This window comes from Notolepis coatsorum (assembly GCF_963971535.1).
Source record: "Notolepis coatsorum genome assembly, chromosome: 20".
NCBI lineage: Eukaryota > Metazoa > Chordata > Actinopteri > Aulopiformes > Paralepididae > Notolepis > Notolepis coatsorum.
This window is the reverse complement of record NC_140184.1, coordinates 35,322,439-35,346,956: the sequence shown is the minus strand read 5'-3', so window position 1 is coordinate 35,346,956 and position 24,518 is coordinate 35,322,439. Positions and strand designations below refer to the sequence as shown.

Genomic DNA, 24,518 nt, shown 5'->3' with positions numbered 1-24,518 from the left:
GTGTGGTAGTGCAGAGACGGAGGATACAAATAGTGCATTCTTCTTTTGTTCATTTCAGATTGACATGTCAAGGAAGAAATGCCTATTCGAGCCCTGTGACGGCAAGGACAATGACTTCAAGACATCTGGACCAAAAGGCATTACAGCTTTGCTTCAGAGGAGTGAAGAGCTTGACGATTCAGCTACAACTGAGACTTTATCGAACATCATTGCTACCCATGGTGTGTCAGCCTCAGCCTCTGTAGTTTGTCACAAATCATGTTATAGCTCATATACCTCTAAGTCTAGAAATGCAACCAAACGCAAACTCAGCTCATCTGATGGTCAGCTAGGGAAACATATGTGTCGTTCTCATGCCTTTGAGTTTTCTAAACAATGTCTGTTTTGTGGTATCATTTGCGAACCCAAAGACACCAAACACCCTGATAGATGGAAGCCAGTGAAACAATGCCGGACTGTTGAGAGACCAGGAATGCCATCCTTCAAAAACATCATCTAGTCTAAATGTGATGAGCGCCAGGATCAATGGGCTGAGGAAGTGGCTGTACGGGTAAATGACGTCCTGGACCTGCATGCAGCTGATGCCCAGTATCACACCAAGTGCTACGATGACTTCAAGAGAGTTTCCTCAAGTGCAAGTTCCCAGTGCAGACCATTTGATAGCTGTTTACCTGCTGTCATTGACAAGTCATCAACCTGGACAGTGTCCGAGTTACATGATATATATGTAGCCAACTCCGGGCACCTCTGCAGTAAGCAGATGCTATCTAACTTGTGTGACTTTTATGGTGATGCTGTAGCTGTCATGAGGGTGGAAGGGTGCCAGACTATTGTTGGTTTTAGACATTCCATGAGTAACTCACTCACTCAGTCACTCAAACTGGTAAAACTAGATAAAACCACTGCCGCTGATGAAGTTATCACCAAGCTTGTGAAGAGAGTGCAAGCTGAGGTGCATAATATTCCCTTGCACCGTGAATATGACCTTGGCAGTTTCCAGCATGACAAGATCATACACGCCACAAGTCCATCCCTTTTGAAGTTTGTCTCCTGTCTGGTATCAAAGGAAGGAAAAGTGACCAAACCATCACTTACACTCGCTCAGTGCATCCAGCAACACATCAGTGGGAGCTGGAATCAGACAACCCGCAAGACTCCACCATAAATATGGTAGCGCAGAGCTGGTCAAGAATCTTAACGAGCATCGCATTGTCACCACCTACGATGAAGTCAGCTGCCAAATATGCTTCAGAGGACCCAGAGAAGTATCTGCGCACAGTTGGCTTGGAGAGGCAGATTGACCCCATCCACAGTTGGGGTGACCATTTTGATCTTGTGGTCTTCACACCGAACGGGCGCCGCACGACTCATGCCATGGCCACTCAGTTTGTGCAGAATCCTGCAGGTATTCTGTTCCCTGGAGGAGCCACTCCTGGTGGTGGGGTCATGTCACTAAAGCTACCTCGACAAAGCTTGACGCCAACTACTGCTTCTGCAAAGGCAATGACAGCACATGTTGCAACTCACTGACACACTCGCAGCAAAAAGAAGATGACATTAAAGTAAATTCAGAGGAAGATGAAGACAGTGGGGAGGAGTTAGATGATGAGGAGTTTGATGATGTGGATTCAGAGTTCTGAACACGGTAGGCACTTTGTGAGTGAGAAGTTTCAGGAAGACTTACAATCCAAAACAAGTAATTATCTACTATTATGCAGTAGGAGGAAGCGCATATTGTTATTTTGTGGCCTATATGCTTGAGTAATGTAAATACCTTTCTTTTGTTATTTCTGTTTTATTAAGCTATGTTATTGTACTCACCTGAACACTGACTGGTCTGGAGAGAACATGGAGATACCCCACCTGAACACTGACTGGTCTGGAGAGAACATGGAGATACCCCACCTGAACACTGACTGGTCTAGGAGAACATGGAGATACCCCACCTGAACACTGACTGGTCTGGAGAGAACATGGAGATACCCCACCTGAACACTGACTGGTCTAGGAGAACATGGAGATACCCCACCTGAACACTGACTGGTCTGGAGAGAACATGGAGATACCCCACCTGAACACTGACTGGTCTGGTCTGGAGAGAACATGGAGATACCCCACCTGAACACTGACTGGTCTGGGAGAACAGATGAAGACAGTGGGGAGGAGTTTGATGATGACGAGTTTGATGATGTGGATTCAGAGTTCTGAACACGGTAGCCACTTTCTGAGTGAGAAGTTTCAGGAAGACTTACAATCCAAAACAAGTAATTATCGACTACTACTATGCAGTAAGAAGAAGCGCATATTGTTATGTTGTGGCCTATATGCTTGAGTAATGTAAATACCTTTCTTTTGTTATTTCTGTTTTATTAAGCTATGTTATTGTATTAAGGAACATAGTTTGACCAGTTCTAGTGTTTTTCCAATTTGCTGTGACGTCACAGGTAGTAAATAAAATAGCGGATGCCCACATCCGAGTCTTTGTCTTGACAACACAGATCTTTATACACCTGCCTATCTGGTATCTACTGTACTATGACAATATGCCATTACCATAGGAACTATTTGGGGTCAGTAGAGATATTGTGAATACATAATGTCTGTGCTGTCCAAATGTAATCATTTCAGTGTCCTCTAAAACTTTCTAATTGACTGAAAATGCACCAAAATTGCACCAAAATGTGTTGAAATTTGGTAAATTCCAGTCAATATTGCAACTTGAGTATCATAAATGGATTCAGCATCCTGAATAACCCCCAAAACCCCTCCAACATTGTTGAAATTGATCAAGTAGTTTCCGAGATTTGTCAATTTAGGTGATTATGCAAATGTAGGCTAATTATGCACATAAAAAATGTTTCCCAACATGTACAATTTAGCATCCGGCAGTTTCTAAGTACTGGTGACCCATACTATCCATATCTATCATAACAGTTTGGTGGTTCCAACATTTCCGGGTTCATTGTGTTGGCAAATAGACTAAATCCTAATCTTACATTTTCAGATTTCTTTCCCTTCTGGTTTCTCTTCATTACTATGCTTTATCTATCTAACAATCCACAATGCTATTCTAGATTAGGAACAGGCCAAACAGGTTTACTGTGCATTGTTCTCCACATTATATCATTATATGCATCATTACACACCAGAGAAGTCAGAGGTGGCTCCCTCAGAGTCTATGTAGAGATTCTCCGAGCTGTCAGCTGTACCGATAGACGCCTCCGACTCCAGGGTCTCATCATCCGATGCCCGTGGCTCCAGGCTCAGCATCTCGAAGGTTAACTCCTCTCTGAAAAGACAGCCATTGGTTGGGTCAGGGGTTGTTAAAACCTTTTCACATCAAGGGGGCCCCAAATAGATAACACATTTGGGCCAAGGACCCAATCTGAAGTGATCTTTGCTGTTAGATATTTACTATAGATCTACAACCGTTCATACTATAGGTGGAGAGATAACAGTAGGGAGCGTGAAAATTATTATCATAATCATCATTCTTATACATTCAGAGTGCTAAACCTCTAATTAAATACAAGTGAAATAATTCATTTAGCTGGGGAGTAATGCAGAGTAATAAGGTGCAGGATAAAAGTATTGCTTCCCCCCCCCCAACAAAAATGTGATAAAATGTTGGCGGGTCCAAAAATGAATGTGGTTGTTTACATGTTTAAATGACATGCTGGTGCACTATGCGACATCAAGTGGCTGAATGTTATCTATAGCACCTTTAAAACTGCACTATGAAAGACTGGCACCTTGTGGCTAGGAGCGGTAACCGCACCCTGTTTAAACATGGCACATAAGAAAAAAAACTAAATAAAAGGCATTTCTTCAAGCAAGGTACATTTGTGTCGTACACATTTTATGCTCTGGAAATGAAACTGTAGCTTTTTGTGGATTTCGCACCACTGGTTGTGTCCAAGCAGAAGAGCCTACTGTATTATGGGCAATTTCACTGTTTCATGCATTGCTGTTGGGAGAGTTTTCCTCTTGTTCATTCCAACTCTGCACAACTCGATGATTTAGCTTTCTAAGGAAGTCACATTTTCTTCATGAACTAATGACATAATGCAGGTTCAAGTGTAGCGGAGGCCCTCACTTCTCTTTCTGCAGCTGTTCAATCTGCTCTGTCAGCACTCTCTCCTCCTGCTGCATGACCGCCTGCTGATGGTCCGACACCTCAGACTCCAGCCCCGCCCCCTCCTCGCCCCCACTCTCCTCCATCACTGCATCCGTCACCGATGGCAACCGTGGGCTTATTGGTGGCGAGGGTGTGTGGTAGCTTAGCCTCCGTATTTGACCTTTGCCCTGGGAAATAAATCATGACAAATGGCAAGTTGTAAAGGACAGATGTTGGGCTGAATATCATCAATCATGGTTCATGATAACGGACCATGTTATTGAAAACCAGGAAGTGGATAGTTTCAGTTGAAGGGATTTGGCCACAGATTTCTTTTAATAAATTTTTTTTAATAAACATTAGCTGCAAAGGTCATCTAGCAGGCTGTAATTTAAAACTACGAGCGTTGTATTTATGATGTATGTACTGTATTTATACCCCGCAATTTAAAATGTTAAATACATTCAAGTCTACATCTTAACATTTGGAATAAAAAAAATACAATCCTCGTAATGTTAAAGTACAGTCTGCTAGATGAATACAACCATTTGGTTGAGATAAATTATTTGCATCTCAATCTACCATTGTTTTGATTTATTTTCTATTTCTTTGGAAAATGTGTATGACAAAACCCCATTCAAATGTGAAACTCCTCTGGGTCAACCTCCTGATTTTTTCCAACGCGGTCTATACCAAGACAACAAGCATAATATTGACCATGCTTTTTATCAGTAAGCAGTGCACTTGACTAATTTCAAATGAACTTGGCATTTACTGTATAATGGCATAAATGTAATATTCATAGACAATAGCAGCATACTAGCATTCAAGCAGATCAAACTGTTGACAAGCACACCACTACACCACTTCTAGCAATCCTATTCCGGTTAATTTTACACACACAAACTAACCACCAAAAGGCATGAAATCCATGCTGTGCACTCAAAACAGAACAGTACAAAGAACCACACCAAAAGGACCAATCAAACCTAGCTGGATACAGCAGAGCAATACACAGCGGGTTACCTTTTTAGCTGCATTTGGCTGCATGGTCAAAAGTGAGAAGCAAAGAGAATGTTGGGGTCAAAAAATAATGCAATATTCTTAATATCTTAAAATCATATGGTACTGTGCTTAGGCCGTGGGAACATTTGGCTTAAAGCTTCAGTATTTATCTGAGCAGTTAGTATTTATCAGTTCAGAAAAAACACTATATAAGATTAATACAATAAAAAAGAGGACTAGTAGAAGAACACAGGTTTGACACCGCAGCCATTCCATGTACAGCTTCATTCCATGTACAGCTTCATTCAATGTTTAAGTTTATTTTTATTTTTTTTACCCAGGGACAGTGCACATTAATCAACATCTTCAGTTTCCACATCAATGTAAATTTGCCAGAATTAGCTAATGAGCTAGTTTTCATCCGTAGTCCCTGCCTAACATGTACAGCTTCATTCTATGTACAGTTTCATTCCATGTACAGTTTCATTCTCTGTACAGTTTCATTCTATGTACATGGATTTGTTAAATCCACCACCAGCACACAGCTAAACAGAAATTAACCGTGCCGGTGATGCCTCGAGAACACGTGTTGTTCTAGCCCTCTCAACAAGATATCAATAACCTTCTGGAAAACACAAGAAATAGTTTATTTTTAATGTATTATGTTGATGCGTATTTCTTCTAATGTTACATCATGTTTTTCTGAACAAATAAACACTACTGCCCAGATAAATACTGTAGTTGTACACCTAATCCTTTCTGGCCAAAAACCTGTGTTCCATACTACAATTAGTTAGGACCACGCATTGTGATTGGATGAGATTACATTTTTGTGGCACTTCTGATACTGATGGATGGCACAGCAGAGCCAAAACCTTATGGTGTACAATTGTACATCATCATGTAGCATTCTCATCTCATTTATAATTGCTTAAATAAAGTACCCATGACTGGATTACCGATCAGGCATACTGGGCAAATGCTCGGGGCCCCAGACCACCAAAGGCCCCAGGATTCTTGTGTATATGAATTGCCTCATTCACTAATTCCAATTGGAACATGTGCCCATGGAAACATGATTTTAATTGAAGGGGCCCCAGCATATCATCTTTTAAAGTACAGGAGTCCCAAATGTGTCAGATATTCTGTATAAAAAGGTCCTAGAAATGAGTATTACAAAGCTGTTCAAAGTCAGTTGTAACACCATTTATTTCCTGTTTCTGTAGATCTTATGGCTTGTTCTTACTAAAGAGTTGCTAACGTACATTTTTACATCTTATATATAAGGATCTTCACTGAGTAAGATACTAGCAGAGAATCAGCTCAGCTATCAGCACAGATGGTAGATATTTGAAAGGAAAAGTGCAAAAGATGTCCCCCAACAAGATTTAGTTAAGTTGTAGATAAGTTGTTCATGAGCTCTCTAATTGTATCCTTAGAACGTAATTCCCCTCATTTTAATTTCTTTGACTGAATTGAGATTGAGGCAGTGATCTCTCAAGACGATCAGCTATCATCTCTACCGGTACTTAAAACCTAAAATGGACATTATGTTATGAATATGTAATAAAAACAATCTGAAAAACACAGTCCAAAGCAGAGAACCATGGAGTAGGCTGGCAGGGGGAATGCTGTGTGTACTTCATGCTCCAGTCCATACAGCATAATCTAAAGTCTAATCAGCAACAAACTGCATGATTACATTACGTCAAAAGCCTTGAACTTCCATCCACAATTACAGTATGCGGCCTGACAGACAGAAGGCGACAGAGGATGAAAGAGAAAGAGAAACAGAGGCTGAAGTGAAGCCATGAACTCATGCTGCGAGGACGGAGGAGACAGACGTCACATTTAAAATGAAACAGCAGGGCCGAATACGCAGCAGTCATTTCTACAACACAAATTACAACCGGATGACTGATAGCGGGGATGCAGTCCGGTGTGTGTGTATACATACCGCAGCCACACTGCGAGCTATGCTCATAAATCTAACGGCTATTAGTACAGGTTTCTGGGTAAAAGGAGAAGAAGGAGGGAGTCACAGGATTAGGACAGGAGGACAAAGGGTTAACAGAAAACAGGAAATCAGGGGCTAACAAAGTGTTTTAAGACGGATAGGTTGGCTAGTTTTACTGCTGATTCAGAAGCCTATTTAATTCCAAGTTCAATCACATACATGTCCTTGTTTTAAATAATTACTCAGTCTTACCATTACTGCACGTTGTAACGCTAAATGGAAAATGGCTTGCTGGCGATCTGGGAATGGGTTTCATTTCCTATTGATTTGAACTAGTATTGATAAAAAATGCTAACGGAAGACGGAAATTAAATAAGGCTTCCCCGGTGAAATGACGTCATTAACCTTCCAATAGCCAGCCCACAGTACAAAAGATGAATCACAACATACTGGAAAACCAGTATACCCCTGCTATCATTCCAGGGGCATCACTAGGGACAGAGGAGCGCAAATAACAGACTGTGGAGGTGTTGTGGAGTTGAAATCACAATGCAATATCCCTAGAATTACGCCTCTGTTTCACAACAGACTCGCTGGCATATTCAAAACAACCAAAGTTTAACGCATTCAACTCCAAAACCTTCCAAAGAGGTTCAGGTGCAGCAGACTCGAACAATAACTATATCCTCACTCAAAGATATAGTTCAACGCCTTTTCCTTTATATTCACCACACTTGTTTTTCCCAAGTCTCGGAAACAAAAACATTGGCATGGAAATGTTGTAATTTTATGTCCTAAGAAGGGGCTTGGTTAGTAAACAATCAACCTATCCGAAACCCCGCTCTCTGTTCTTGATCCTCCAATCACAGCGGTTGCTTCCCTCTGACAAACAAAACATACGTTCCTGAAATCTTTAAATATGAACAATCTGGTCTTAATATAATGTTTAGATCTAGTGCTGGAACTCACCATTGATCTTCGAATGAGGGTAAGTCTACATTTGGCTTTATTCTCAGCAAACTCCAGACTGTTGATGTCCTTGAGTCTGGCTCTGTATTTATTCATCTGTTCGCCAATGACGAGCTCCACACACCTATTAGTATGGCAGCAGGAGACACAGTTACACATGTTGGATACAAAATGCTACTTGGCAACATGAGCAGTTAAAGGGTGAAATTCACAATTGTTTAGCCCTTGCCCTATTTCTTACTCATCGATGATGTTGTCGAGTCTATTTCTTACTCATCGATGATGTTGTCGAGTCTATTTCTTACTCATCGATGATGTTGTCGAGTCTATTTCTTACTCATCGATGATGTTGTCGAGTCTATTTCTTACTCATCGATGATGTTGTCGAGTCTATTTCTTACTCATCGATGATGTTGTCGAGTCTATTTCTTACTCATCGATGATGTTGTCGAGTCTATTTCTTACTCATCGATGATGTTGTCGAGTCTATTTCTTACTCATCGATGATGTTGTCGAGTCTATTTCTTACTCATCAATGATGTTGTCGAGTCTATTTCTCGGCACCATACAGTACTGGATACCTAGTTCCTCCTTAGTTAGCCACACAACTAACTAGAGTAATAATATTGGCTTTTAAATAATACATCCATAGTTTTTAGAAAGGTGCAGAATACAAGTATTGCTTTTCTCACCCAAAAAGTATTGATTCATGAATTTATCAATGTTGTTGTTATGAATTCATAAAAAAAACTATTTGTGGGTCCAAAATGTATCCCCTCCCTACTTCCCATTTCCCCACATGGAATGCACCTGATTAGAAAAATGTCATGCTGGTGCTATAGTGCGACATGTACTGTAGTGGCTGAATGTTATCTATAGGACCTTTAAACATACAAAAATTTACTGTTTTGCTTTGGGAGTACTGTGGAGTCGGTTTCAGCATTTATTTCAGGGCTTACACAGACTGAAGCATGGCCCCCATTACTTAGCATTAGTTTTGTGGCTTTCTAGCCAGAGCTGCTGGTATCCACTAGTATGAAGAACAGCACGGTGCTGAGAAAAGACTCTTCCGATCGACAACATAATTAATATAGTAACAAGGAAATAGGTCTAGGCGACCAGAATTCTGAATCCACCCTTTAATATGCAAAGACAATCATAGAACAAACCCTTTGTTGACATTTGAAATTCAATTACAATTGTTGTATACTTCAATATGCGTATGAGCCTTCCATTTGACCTCAGATAACATGTTGTCAGAATGTGTTCTCACGCTGTGGTCTTGCCAATGTCCTGGACACTCTGCAGTGGGTCTATGGTGTCCGGACAACGTAGGATGCATGGGGCGAACACTATGGCCAAGGCATTGGCTGACATACGGTTGGTGTCCTCTTGCAAGGCAACCCTGGAAACATAACATTCTTTATTACAATAGTCTAAAACTAAAATAAACTGAGATACAGTACTTCCTAACATGAATACATTTATAAACGTGTTAAAATAATAATACACATTTAAAAAGAGAAGGAGTTTTTCCATTACCTTACTAGATGGAATATGAGGCGTTCCAGAGTGTTTACGTGTGTTCTGCTCAACTGGTCAATAACAGAGTAGACGCTTCTGATCGCCTCCTTCTTATCCTGTAAACCTGGATAGGCAATACCACAAAAACACATACATTCTTGCACGTGGTTTCAATTGTTCACAATATTACATTTCTTTTTTCTGTTAGGCCAGATTTCTTCAGTTCTCCATTGAAAAAGATACATTTTCATGCGCACTTTCAGGGAAGATAAATATGTAGAGGTCCCTGAAACAACAAGCCACATGAAGAAACGGAATGAAATAGAGTGGAATACGCCGATACGTTGAGGGACTTACGCATGGCTAGTAGGAACTCTCCGTACAGTTCAAACGTCATCAAAGGATTAGGCAGGTCTCTCAGCCACTGCTTGAAGACGCTCGCAATGACGTGGATGTTGTAGTCATCCAGATTCATGTTGTCCACATCTAAATAACCCATGGGGAAATGAAGACCAATTAACACTGAGTATTAATCTTCTCAGTGTTTGTCTCTTTTGTGCTTTAATTCCCAATTGACTAATTAAGCAGCAGGACACACACTGTCAATAATTTGTACTTCTCTAAAGTAATGCTTTATGATCCTTGAATTCTTTTTAATTGTATAGATTATGTGCTCCTTGGAAACATGTCACCATAGCATAACACCACTATCTCTGCCGTTTTGCATAACATACCAGTGTCAAGTCCCTGCTTGAGTTCTTTAATCTTATTGGTGGAGCCAGATTTCCGGTAGATTCCTTCAGTGTAGAGGCCATGCATTTCAATATAGTTAATGAGCTTCTCAACCACTAGGGGCACCGTTCTCTCGTCATTGGTCAGGCGAGAAACCTCCACGCCAAACTGTCTGGAAGAAAGCTCTGGGTCGAACTGTTTACAGGCACAAAAACATTCGTACAATCAGATTAGCATGTGCACACGCGCACACACACATACACAGAAACACAAGACACACTCAGACCCATAATCACAGTTTGACGTTCAAATACTTTGAGAAGAATACTCCACCACATTGTCTGATGAGGACTACAATTGATTGCCTTAGGAAAGGGATAGACTACTAGGGTTTCTCCCAGGCTCACTCATACATTACTCCACCTACTGTAACACAATCAGTCATGGAATGTTATTGTGGCCACAATATGGCTGACTTACCTTCTTGCTGCATTTGGTGGTCATCTTCTGACAGCACTTTCTGTGGCAAGCGTACCGGCACACTGGAGAGACACATGCAGAAGTCAGACCAATTGTCCACAGAAAGACATTACTTTCATTTTTTTTTTTTTTTTTTTTTTTTAATAAATCAGAAAAACAAACTGTCTGGGCTAACTGACTGTGGTTATGAGAGTTAGAGGCAGCGTTGGCTGCCCTGAAGAAAACATCCTGTGCCAAGAAAGGACAACTCAACTGTTGTTGGAGAGAGAGAGAAAGCCACAGAACTCATGAGTCCAGTTGAAAACAATCTGATTAGGAATGAGGAGGGCGGAACTTCATTCTCCCAAGACCAGGGTGAACAGATGACTGATGTGCCACTTGGCGTGTGTGTGTATGTGTGTGTGCGTGCGTGCGTGCGTGCGTGCGTGCGTGCGTGCGTGCGTGCGTGCGTGCGTGTGTGTGTGTGTGTGTGTGTGTGCGCAAGAGTGGTTTGTGTGTGTGTGTGTGTGACTTGTGAATGTGTGGATGTGGATGTGAATGCTTGTGCATCTGCTGTGTGAATGGATGCATGAATTAGACTTGGAAAATGTGTTTTTTGGCAGTCCAGTCCAGTGCATCACAGTAAATACATTATAACAACAAACACAATTCAGTACACAACCAACATTAAAGTTCCTTGACTTAGTTGACCTTAAAACAGCAGAGATAGTTTTTAAAGCTAGAAGTTATCAACTGCCAAGTAACTTACAAATTTTGTTTAAAGAACGAGAGGTGAGGTATAATTTAAGAAGAGCACTCAATTTGAAACAGCCTAGAGCTCGAACCACACTTAAAAGTATGTCTGTGTCAGTTAAAGGAGTGAAACTCTGGAACAATCTACCGGATGAAATAAAAAACAGCAGGAGTATTTTTAAGTTTAAGATTTAAAAAAACAGGGTTCTAGAATCTTATAGTCAAATTTAACCTACATGTAGAATCTGTTTTTCTCTACCATGAAACTCAGGTATTGCAGATTAAGTTTTGATTTTCCTATGTTGGCTTATGTTCTTTTTGGGAACGGTTTTTGTTGATTATTGATTTTTTGTTTGTTTGTTTGTTTTATCTTGCAAACTTTAACTTTTTTTGTTCTTTTCGGGATCGGTTTTTGAAAACTAACTTTTTTGAATTTGTTTTTTGAATTAGTTTTTTGAATTAGGGGTAGGTTGCTCTAGATAAGCCTTTGGCTTCAAACCTATCCTTTTTCGTTTGTGTATTTGTAAAAAAAAAAAAAAATCGAAATATTGTTTGTTTGTTTATTTAATTGTATTTGTAAACATTCAAAATTAAATAATTCATTCATAACATTATGCTTTGGCTTAAAGGGGCTATGTACTGCTATTCCTAGCACTATTTGGGCAACTTTACACAATTCCTGTTAGTCTATTGAAGACATCTGTACGTATTTTTTTTTTTTTAAATGCATTGTTTTATATTTCTAATCAAGTACTCAAAACCATCATTTTCCAGCTTCAAGATTTCAGGCTGTTATGGCCTGGCTCCGCCCATAAGCACTTTGAGTGACAGTCAGCCCACACAGTCTGCTGAGAGAGACAGAGAGAGAGAGATAGGGGGGGAGAGAGAGAGAGAGAGAGAGGGGGGGTGGGAGAGAGAGAGAGAGAGGGGGGTGGGAGAGAGAGAGAGAGAGAGCTTCTTCCAGAGCGAAACCAGACACCTCTGCAGTGCACACACTCCGGAGGGAGTGCCGCGTGTGCCGCAGCATGTTTGTGTGTGCCGCGTGTGTTTGTGTGTTTGTGTATGTACACAGTCGTGTGCATATGTGTGTGAGTCACACTCACATTTGCAGACACAGGCACGGTCCATCATCCATATGAGAGAGGAGCAGTATTCACAGTACGTGGGGATGCTGTACTGGGTGGACTTGAAGATGTGGCCGTTGTGCTCCTCTACCTACAGTATAAAAGGGCAACAGAGGATACTGGAGTCACATGGACAATTCCATCTAATTAATTTCCCAGCCGACCCAATTCCATCCCGGCCACCTAGTACATTTTCTGTGTTATCTTTCCAAACGGGCTGATTTATTGAAGCGTTGGAGAATGGGCTATTGGGTTTATATTTAGAAAAGAAACCAAGCCTTGTGTTAAACAGGATCAACTAATTGATTGATTGATTGATTGATTGATTGAACATTTTATTAACAGATTGCAGAATGGGTACAATACAGTACAGCTCAATACACACAATTGTTAAGGGGATGCAGACCAGAGAAAGACTTTCGTCTTGTTTACATCAGGGTCCCCCATTTTCAATTCATCATATTTAAGAAGATTTAACTAAGAATAAAAAGTGAAGAGGGACTCACGATGTCCGCATCCTTTTTCCTCCTCTTCTTGCGTTCAGGTTTAGGCGCCTGCTGTAGGAACAAAAGGTCACACATTCATGTTCTGCTGTATATGTCAATAGCTGTAATGTTACACCTAAAGAAACAAGCTTGACCCAACAAGCTACAAGACAGATGGATGAAAGAGGTAAAATAATCCCCTAGGACCCAACAAGCTACAACACAGACAGATATAATGTGCTAAAAATAAGTCATTAAGACAGACGTTCGGCACGTTCCTATAGATCTTTGACCACATCTTTGTGTTGACCATATTCACACAGCAGCCATTTTGCCATTTGCTCTCAGATTCAACCTGAGCATGACACAAGAACAAAATGGCTGCTGTGAATATGGTCAATAGACTCAAAACACAGAACCTGTTCAACGTAAACTATCCAAAAATGTATGCTGGGAATCCTATTATGTAATTATTAGGAAAATAAAACATTGTCCCTCTTTTGAAAGTTTGGCAGTATGTTTACAATGTTGAATGTGTCTGGTGGCTGGTCTGAGGTCTGTGTGGTAACAGACAGTACCTTGCTGAGAGTACTATCCATGGGCTTGTACTCAGTCATGAACTCATCCAGGAAGATCTTGAAGGTGTTCACCCACACTTTGACGGGCGACTCGCTCCAGTCCCTCTGTTCCAGGCGCATGGTCTTCTCCAGGATGTGCTCAAACAAAGCATAAAGGTCCTTGTAGCGTATACTCTTCCCATCGTCCATCTGGGGAGCATGATGGTGGGCAGATATGAAGAGCTTGGGGGTCAGTGGTCTGCTTTATTTTTTTTAGATGCAAAGCATCACATCATGAAACTGGCAATGTCACCAACTAACTGACTCGCGCTGTCACTCTTGGTTAGCCACTCTGACCCTAGTGGAGGCTCACAAGCATTGCACCTGTTGTAAGACCAGTTAAGGCTGCTGCGTCTATGGGCTTGCTGCGTCCAAGTTAATTTAAATGGTCCGAATCAAAAGTGAAATTGTTACTTTTGTAGCAGTTTTTATTGGTTCGGTTATCTTTCACATTGCCAATTGACAAACGAACCAAACTTTTTAAACAAAGCCATGTGATCAAGCAGGTCAGTCTTTTATTGGACATCATTTTGAATCCAACGACCATTATGTGCAAAAAAATTATGCTACAAATGCTATAAAATACTATACGTTCTCCAATCGACTTTCAATGATTAATTATGCCACTGTCTATGCTCCTGTCGCCTCACCCGACTTCTGCATGCAAGGTATTTGTTTAGTATCGCAACATTATTTGGCTGTCTTTTTATTTTTATTACTAGCAGCAAAATGAATAACCCGAGCCGAAAGAAGCGCACCACATGGGTCAATGATCCAGGGTTCAACTGAACCGGACTAAACAAGTCAGGAGTGAAAGCACCCTGAGACACTGTGTGTCCTTGTTATTATAATTACTACGGAGATCTCCTAAAACTAATTGTGAATGATTGTCATTTCTAAATTGTAGGTAAATGTGTTGATATATTGTACTAACCGCCAGAGCCGTTGAGTAGGAGTTGAAGATGTTGAGGCGGAACTCTTTCAGGGCCTTCTTGAAGACAACGTCCACCATAGTGTCCTTCTTACTGTCCTCTGTGTCCAGATCGTTGATCTGGGTTACAACACCACAACCAGGTTAGGGAGAACACAAACACACGCACACGCACACACACACACATGGCATAACCCTACAAAGCTCAAGCCAAGTAAAAAAAGAAGAGGCATAATACTTGTGTTCTAATCACAAATGCTTTAAATTTTTTATTAAAGATTATGACAGAATGTACTGGATCTCCCCCCTGGAAGCTGTAGTGAGTATAATGTGACTTACGGTGCATGTGAACTAAAAAAAAAAAAAAAAAAAGGAGAGAGAGTGAGAATCCTCGTACCTTCTTCATAAGAAAGTCATTCATGCTCCGGTAGTCATTGGTGCAGGTGATGATCTGCAGTGAGTCATTCTGACACTGGGTGGCGGCATCTAGAGCCACACTGCTGATCTTGACACTGCGCCTGCTCTTCACCTTGGGAGAGGGCTCCTTATTCTCCTTCCACTCCCTGGAGCCTCGCTCCACTGCCAGGTCTGGGCTGCGAGGAGGAGACATATACTCCTGACCTGCTGAGAGGAGCGGGGAAAGAGTTAGTCACACATGACTGGCTGTGCTTCAACACAGAGGGGAGGAGAAGAAAGACTCCTGATGAACCTGTGAGGTATTTATAGTTCAGCTGAGTTTCCAATAGGTGAATTCAACGTCACAGCAATAATAAACACAAACCTTGACCTACAGTAAGAGATGTTTTATGATAATGTGAATACAGTCGGGCGGAATGGCCTTTGAAAGGTGATGTCCTCACAAAATAGACCCGTGTTTTATTTAGCCAAACCCATCTATGACAATGTTTCTCAGAGGAAGGGCTTCATCGGGTACCTTCTCCCAGCAGCGGTCCAGCGTCTCCATAGTCTCCATCGAGGGGGTCAGACCCACACAGCAGCTTTTCTCTGGAGGTTTTCTTCTCTCCCTGCTTGGTCTTTGGCCAGAAACGCATTTTACCACGAACCCTGTTGGACGAAACAACATCATTTAAGGTTTGTGATCAAACTATAAGAAGACCATCTTGTAATTTGAGATTAGTAAAAATCCTAGAAAACTTTAATAGGGATAAAACTATTTTGAGAAGCACTATAGATTATTGGTGAAGAAAAACCAAAGTCAGTGAAAACAATCTAACATGCAGTGGTACAATTTGTATCAAAAATATTATATTGAACATTTTCTAAAGGACAAACCTTCCATCTTGTGAGTTCTTGCGTAGTGTGTCCACTTTGCCCAAATCACCAGATGACATAGCTTTCTGCATCTTCTTCTGCTCCTCAGAGCTTGTAGGCTGAAATGTCAGTGGGTAACACAACATGTCAGCAAAGGAAGTGGATAAACTGCTTTTCTGTATGTACTGTTAGAATCTGATTTGATTTGTTGTCTGAACGTGTAGCCACTAGATGGCAGCATCACCACATAATCTGAGCAACATATTATAGAGTAAACAACACTCACAAAACTACACTTGGGAGTTTTTACTTCAGAGTAAAACAAATTGTCAAAACGAAACATGCCATTGCAAAGTGTTCAACTGTCATATGAGCTATTGATTAAAGTGTAAACAAGAACCTGCAAGTCCTTATTTAGATGTACCTAGACAGTTGGCAACCATTTGACACACAATTGACAATTCATGTAGTTCACAGAAACAGAATAGCAGAGATCAAAGAGTCAGAAGGAGAGAATGATCTGAGGGAAAGGTCAAGGGTTAGTGATGACCTTTTACCGAGGGTCCCAAGGCTTGCCTGGTAAGCAGAGTTAAAGCTGAAAGAGAAGATGTCATACTAACGAGCGGTGATTGTTAATTTATCATAGAGAATGCAGCGAGGAGGGGAAAGGAGTGTTAAAGAAAGGATGGAAGAGAGGCTAACGCACGAATCCCACCAGGCACGGACGTAAGCACATGCTGGTTTCGTGCGAGAACAGCGCGCGTGGCCGTCCACACCGAGTCCGACTTCAGAGCGGGCGAAAGTGCACGGAGGAAGGAACATTTACATTGGAACAGCTGTAAATGCCTAGTCTATATGCGAAGTCAGTCCCTGTTTGAAGATTTTTTAAAGATTTCCAGTTCCAGTGTTCTATTGTCCATTTTGCATGTATAACCAGTTATTATATAATTAATTAGAATGTTAGAATTCATTTTAGAATGGTGATCAGTGTGACTGTACTCCTGAAAAAGTATAGTATGGTTTATTTGTATTGGGAAAGATCATACAGACACATTAGCTGGTCGAACAACATCTATATGTGTGGTAATAATGCAGATATTGAGTGTATTTCTGTGAAAATGCGCATGATGGCGCACGCCTCCGAATCCAACCAAAGCGATTTTATTCGCGAGTCGCCCGCCCACGTGCGGCTGGTGGGAACATGGGAGCGAAAGTGAAGCGCTGATCGCCCGCCTCGCCCGTGTCGCGCCTGGTGGGATTTGTGCGTAAGTCATGTTAGCACAATGATTAGATAACAAGGTTAATATTAGTAAAGGTAAACTTGAGAGAAAAGCATACTTCTAAGTGGTTTATCCTGTATCTATGATGGATGGGTGATGTCAAGCTTCTTAATTCACTAAGTTATAATGCCTAATGAAGGTCATATGGCTAAACATGTTGGGTGCCGTTTTACATGTTATATAATCATTAGGGCTGTCAGTTTATCGCGTTAATTAGATTAATTAATTACACAGCAAATGATCACGTTATGAAAAATTCATTTAATATATATATATTTTTTTTTGTGTGCATTTTCTTGGTATCTGATTCTAGGGCCATCTATGGATCTCAGGCAATGTATTCCCAGTGTCAGAAATACTGTGTCCGTTACTAGGCTTGAGTAAATTGTAATGAACCAAATGAGAATATGAATACATTTTTTTTTTTATTTCTTTTTTTTACTGTGAATAACACCATGCAAAAATTTACCAGACCTGAAAAATCTAAGCAAATGAATAAAGGGAAGATGATTAAACAGAAGGTTTTGTAGATACAGTACTGAATTCTGCCATCCGGACACATGCTATTTGAAATATGATTATAGAATATAAAATATCAGGCCTAAAATGGTTATGCGATTAAAATGCGATTAATGAATTACAAATCCTGTAATTAATTAGATTACATTTTTTTATCGCCTGACAGCACTAATACTCATACATGCCAACACTTATACCTGCTCAAAACTCACGTTGGAAAATAAATAAATGAAAGATAGGAATGATAATGATGTTCCACTTCACAAACATCATACAAGCAGACATTTTCAGAATGTACATTTGCTTTGTATCATCGAGAATACATTTCAGAAAATTGGAAAATCTGGTTGAAGAACGGTTGGAGTCAGTAAGGAGTGCAGCGTACATCTATGCAGTCTCTGCTGAAGGGGTTAGTTGTGTCAAGCTATAAGAAGGCCGTTGCTGCCCTTTACCATTTCAGAGTCACTGAAACAGGGTTCTCCTAAGCCCGCCTGGGTGGAGTTCTGTTTGGGGAGGGGTAGGGTGTAATGGCGGGGGGTGAGGGGGATGTCGCCGTCATAATCATCCTCGTCAGACTCGCCCCCAATCGAGGTGATGGGGGCTCGGGTGAGAAAGTCGGAGCGCGTCCGCGCCATTCGGGCCTTCTTTTTGTGGCCCGCTCGGCCAACCTGGGGTCCACCAAGAGTGATAATAACAAGACATGTGAAACACTGTTAAACTTCATTGCTTCCTTCAGTGGCCTGTGGAGAAACTGAAGAAAATCTTATTGTTCACATGGCTCCCTGGGTGAGCAGCTCCAACGTATTGTGTAATAATGCCACCTTCTCTAAACTGGGTAGCTATCCTGCCAAGTTGCAACACGCACACACACACGCACACGCACACGCACACACACACCATCATAATGTGTACTTTATGTTTTCAATATAGGCAAACAAAAACTGAAGAACCACCCACCTCACGAGCTTTTGGTCCTTTAGAAGGCTTCGAGCTTGATGGAGGTCCTTCTTTGGGGATGGTTACAGACTTGTCTTGAGAGACGGTAGCCTTGTCAAACCTGAAACACAAGATGGACAACTAAAATTACAATGTTACATTTATATTATTATAAGATATTCCCAATAGAGCATTGTGCGGCTACAAAAGTTACCATATTCTATTAATTAAACTCTTACACCCAGTTCAGTAAATCAATTTGCATGCCTTGTTTCGGGATGGTCAACAAGCACAGCTGCATGATGATTCAAATACTCACTTGGAAAATGTAACCCTGTCCTTTGGCGAAAAGAAGATCTTTGCCGACTTGTCAGTCATGCTAACTGTTGTGGCCTGTGGTGCCTTCTTAGAGGCCCTCCCCCTGTTTCCTCCTCCATCTCTGGACTCTAGCGTGAGTTTGGGTGCCCAGCCATCAGCGACAGGCCTGCCCTCCTTGGACCTTTCTTTTGGGGCAGAGAGCAGTGGAGGAGGCAGTCGGGGTTTAGATGGCTCTAATGGGGCTGTGGAGTCTGACTGGGTCCTGGTATGGGGACCTGGTATTCTCTCAATCAGCAGTGAACTGGGTCTATGGGGCCTGTGGGTGGTGGCTGTTGCAGAAACATCTTGACCCGCAGTGGCCCCACCTTGCCGGCACTGTTGTATCTTATGCAGGGCTTCTCCCCTTTGCTTTTCGAACATGTCCCGCTCGTACTGAGCGAATAAATGGCGCTGCCTCTCGAGTACTTCCTTCTCTTGTCGGATCTGCTCCATCATCTCCCTCTCGTTCTGCTGCTGTTGGCTACGCTGCCTTTCTTCTTTTTCTTCATTCAGTCGCTCTAGCTTCTCCAGTACAGCCTGGTTGGCTGGAGGCACGGGGGCAGGAACAGAGGAAGGACCTTTAGGCACAGGGACAGGGCCAGGTTGCTGTGGAGATGGGGTCAACTCCCCTGTCTGGGCTGCCCTATCTTGGACCTGTACTGGGGGACGGACCATACCACTCAGTTCCTCACATAGGGGGGTTTCCTTCTGCATACTGATGACCACCACAACCGGTCGCCGTGACGACTCTCGCCTTTCTTTGAGCGACCTAGTAACTGTGGTAGTGGATGTGGTGGTGGTAGCTGTGGAGAAGGGGGCCTCTAAGGGTTGTGGGGGCTCACTGGCAGGACGTTGGGTAATAACTGAGCTGCCCTCACTGGCTGGAACATAGAAGGTAGGGAGGTAGTTCTCGATTTTGGGCGGAAGAGTGGGAGAGGGAGCTGCTGGCTCCAATGTGGCCTGGCTTGGGCTGCCTGGAGGGGTGAAGACATCAGAAACACCAGCCCTGGGCAGTTCACCTGGCTTGTCCGTTGTAGAGAAGACCTCCACAGGGGGGTCCAGCTCTGAAGCTACTGAAGCAAGGAGAGGGGAGTAAGGCTCCTCAAGGTCGACACTTTCTGGCCTTGCCCTTGGTGGCTCCTCATCCATGCTGAGAAGCTCAAAGCTGCCCTTGGAGCTCTGGCTATCGGGGGTACCCTGGGGTGAGCGCAGAGGTGGGGTGACAGAGGGCACCAACTCAGCAGACCAGCGCCTCTCTTCAGAGGGGGATGAGGCCCCACCACCACCGGTGGAACGGACCTTGAGGAGTTCCAGGCTGAACGTGGCCTGCTCCAGCTCCCTCATCCGTCGACTCTCCCTCTTGGCTCTGGTGGTTTTCTGGCTAGGCTCATCTAAAGTCCTGGTCCTCTCTCGCACCACCACCACAGTGGTGGTGGAGGTTAAAGCTGGCGCTTCAGAATGTGCCCCGCCTGAGCCCTCTTCAGGCCTGGCATCGCCTCCTTCTGCTCTTACTAGTCCCTCCTGCTGTAGATCCTTTATCGTCGGTGCTTCAGAATTGCCCGAGCCCTCTTCAGGCTTGGCATCGCCTCCTTCTGCTCTTACTAGTCCCTCCTGCTGTAGATCCTTTATTGCCCCCTCCTGGCTGCTGAGCCTTTGAAGGCTCCTTTCTCGTTGTTCGTATGAGCGGTCCTCCCATGTGCTCAGGTCCAGGCCAGTGATTCTCGCTGGGGACTGCTCCTCTTCACCTGGTGAGCGGCTCATCTGCTCATTCTGGAGCTCCTGCTCCTCTTCACCTGGTGAGAGGCTCATCTGCTCATTCTGGAGCTCCTGCTCCTCTTCACCTGGTGAGAGGCTCATCTGATCATTCTGGAGCTCCTGCTCCTCTTCCCCCGCCGAGAGGCTCATCTGCTCATTCTGGAGCTCCTGCTCCTGCCTTTCCCGCTCCCTCAGCTCCTTCAACTCCCTGAAGCTGTCAATCAAAAGAAAGATTTTTACAACTCGGCAGGTCACCATGCAAAACACTTCCTCAACTATCACTTCTGGAAATCAGAGACAGCTAAATGTTTTCCTGAGTGTGTACAGCAACAGTGGCAGCCTAATGAAAATATCGCTCTACCTCAGCTCAGCTGAATCTGCAGTAGCTACTTTGTGTTGGTTGTGTACATAATTAACACATCAATACCAGGGCCCTCATTTATCAACAATGCGTAGAAAGTGTTCTATTTCCGTTCCGACACACGGAATTTAGAATGTGTGTACGCACAGAAATATCGGGATTTATCAACCGTGCGTACACGGGTCCTACGCACACTCCGTATTGATAAATACCATCTGTTCTTACCGTCAATGCTCGTGCATGATTATCCATATATGGTAATGAAAGACCCCCCATGGGATGTGCAATAATGGACTGACCCGAGCGAACTCTGAGAAACTCCACGAGCGAGATTGTTCACGGAGGCGCTGTCGAACCAAGAAGACACAACGCGTGTTATGGGATAAATACGGGACAGGCTGGCGGACTTGTACACAGTGATGTCAGATATCAACGACTCCCTAAGACGCGCAATTCAGCCTGGACAGCTCAAAATACTAATAAAGACCGTTAACCACTGTTTGGCGTTGGTGTGTCATTATAACCATGCTGGAATATGAATGCCTTTATTAATTTCGTTCGATTGGCTACCGGGTATAATATGATTTGTAGAAGCATACAATCTATTTTGTTGTCGGTATTAGGTAGCCTATATGAATTACATATAATAGCAGCCATAGCCTACATTATGCAACAGTAACTTGCGCATATATAATAACACATGGCACTGCACAGTAAACTAACTTGATCGTTAATCTAGCTGTTGTATCTTTACCCTTATGAAAACATTAAATAATATGTATAGGCTATAGGCCGTCGTTTTGCATTAATAGCCTATATTCTCAAATGGCATTTAATGGCTATCCACTGTGGGCTATCTCCTCGCTGACGGAGCAGTATACCTTTATATCATATCATATTCCTATGTCTCCCAGGAATTGTGGGGCTCTGGGGAATAAAGGTTGGGAAGACCCTGCTATTATAGCCTATCCTTTATAATGTTACAGGCTATCTTATTTACAGTTTACTAGTATCAGCCTACCGAGCATGTAATACGTTCTTTGTTAGAACTCAACTCATTATTTTGCGCATAGATTGCAGAAATACGGGAACGTTTTGATTTATATTTAAAAGACTTTGACATTGTAAAACGAAATAAGTGGAATTTCGAAGTTATGTAAGCAGAATACACGTCATATCACCCACACGATATGCTACCTGTATATCCAGAGCATGTATGCTTTTCATTAATTTAAGACACATTTATTGCAAGGGTTTTGTAATACACAAACTCAACAAATAACCTCTGTTCTCGTTGCAATGCGTTTTTTATTCTTTCTTATACAGTAGGAAGGGGGAAGAACACTATATCGTGGGTGGTCATATGACTTGTATTCTGCTTACAGCTTCGAAATTCCACTTATTTCGTTTAACAATGGCAAAGCCTTTTAAATATAATCAAAACGTTCCTGTATTTCTGCAATCTATGCGCAAAATAATAACGAGTTGAGTTATGCGGAGCGCAGTCAGTACACCCCGTATATATTCCGATAACGCTATATATAAACCATGCTGCATTCATTCAGAAGGAAAGACCTATTATTCCAAATGCTATTTATAGTGTTTTGACCATAATTACACTACTGTCGCTATTTTACAATTAACTATAATGAATTACGGGGCTCATACAGAACACGGCAGTCAAACTAATGAACAAAAGCTTATTTCCGCGTTGAAACTAATGCATGAAACTGATGGAAGCATATGCCGTCCGTCTGCAGTATCCATATTCTACCGCCGGGCGCCAGGTACGCACGGTCAGAGCTGAGCGTAGATATACGCACAAAGTCAAGCACACGTTCAAATTGATAAGTCCCACACTTGCGTACGCAACGTTGATAAATGAGGGCCCAGGAGACTAGTTGCGGGTACATTATGAATAGTGTGTAAAAACGGATTGTATACTGAATTGTGACCAAATACTCTGCATGGACTCTATGCAGCATTATACAATGGCATGCAAATATCTTGATTCTGATTGGCTGAAACAGTCAAGTTAGCCGAATAACTTTTTCTGAATGAGTCCGCCATAGATAGACAAATGGAAGTATGAATAGTCTTTGAACGAATCCTCCAAAAAAGATACAGTCAACTGGAATATGTTAGTTCGTTACACATATGTTGGATTATGTAATTGGTTAGTCATGACCCATGGGAAACAAAATAAAAACTGCGGACAAAAATAAATAAAAAATGGCCGTCGATTAAAAATTTTTTTCTCAGACTTGGATCTACTATTCAGCGTTTCCCAAACTTAGGGGCGCGACCCAAAATGGGTCGCGGACCCGTTTTTATTGGGTCGCCAATTGGCAGAGTAAAATGCATAACAATCAGGCATGTTGGAAGGGGGTGTGTGTCAGCTTCAGTTACTGCACAAAAGTAAAACGGTATTTTTATATACTGTAACATATAATATAAGTTATAAGTAGTGCTGTCAGGTGATTAAAAAAATTTATCTAATTAATTACAGGATTTGTAATTAATTAATCTAATTAATCGCATTTTAATCGCATAACCATTTTATGCCTGATATTCTATATTCTATAATCATATTTCAAATTGCATGTGTCCGGATGGCAGAATTCAGTACTGTATCTACAAAACCTTCTGTTTAATCATCTTCCATCTATTAATTTGCTTAGATTTTTCAGGTCTGGTCAATTTGAGCATAGTGTTATTCACAGTCAAAGATAAAAAAAAAATTGTATTGATATTCTCATTTGGTTCATTACAATTTACTCAAGCCTAGTAACAGACACAGTATTTCGGACACTGGGAATACATTCCCTGAGATCCATAGATGTCCCTAGAATCAGATACCAAGAACATGCAAATGGACCATATAAAAAAAAGTCTGTAATGTGTATTCTACGTTCTTATGGAATGAATGAGATAAAAAAAAATGTTATTTAAAAAAAAAGAAAAAAAAAAAAAAAAATGTAATTAATTTTGAGTTAATTTTCATAACGCGATAATTTGCTGTGTAATTAATTAATCTAATTAACGCGATAAACTGACAGCCCTAGTTATAAGTTTATTCTGCTCAAAGCACTTGACTTCACCATTACACCGACACACTTGTAAATACATGTTAATTCTTGTTAGATTGCCCGACTATTATTTTCCTCGCTGTGTGAAAAACTACAGAACTTTGCCTCTGAGGGGAGTGGCCACTGGCTGAGTGCTCTCTGTCTGAGGGGAGTGGCCACTGGCTGAGTGCTCTCTGTCTGAGGGGAGTGGCCACTGGCTGAGTGCTCTCTGTCTCGGGTGTCTGAGGGGAGTGGCCACTGGCTGAGTGCTCTCTGTCTCGGGTGTCTGAGGGGAGT

General features: G+C 42.0%; 1 protein-coding gene across 1 annotated transcript in view; it reads right to left on the bottom strand.

Annotated features, from left to right (window-relative positions):
• Positions 1-24,518, bottom strand: part of myo9aa (myosin IXAa) — a 204,572-nt gene that overhangs the window by 3,441 nt on the left and 176,613 nt on the right. The window contains 18 exon segments of the mRNA XM_084337743.1: positions 3,147-3,289; positions 4,097-4,305; positions 8,049-8,172; positions 9,322-9,453; positions 9,591-9,696; positions 9,930-10,058; positions 10,307-10,499; positions 10,785-10,846; positions 12,620-12,731; positions 13,147-13,197; positions 13,704-13,892; positions 14,677-14,793; positions 15,071-15,294; positions 15,608-15,738; positions 15,967-16,064; positions 18,197-18,412; positions 18,702-18,801; positions 19,000-21,006. Coding sequence (XP_084193869.1) covers positions 3,147-3,289; positions 4,097-4,305; positions 8,049-8,172; positions 9,322-9,453; positions 9,591-9,696; positions 9,930-10,058; positions 10,307-10,499; positions 10,785-10,846; positions 12,620-12,731; positions 13,147-13,197; positions 13,704-13,892; positions 14,677-14,793; positions 15,071-15,294; positions 15,608-15,738; positions 15,967-16,064; positions 18,197-18,412; positions 18,702-18,801; positions 19,000-21,006 — 4,343 coding nt within the window.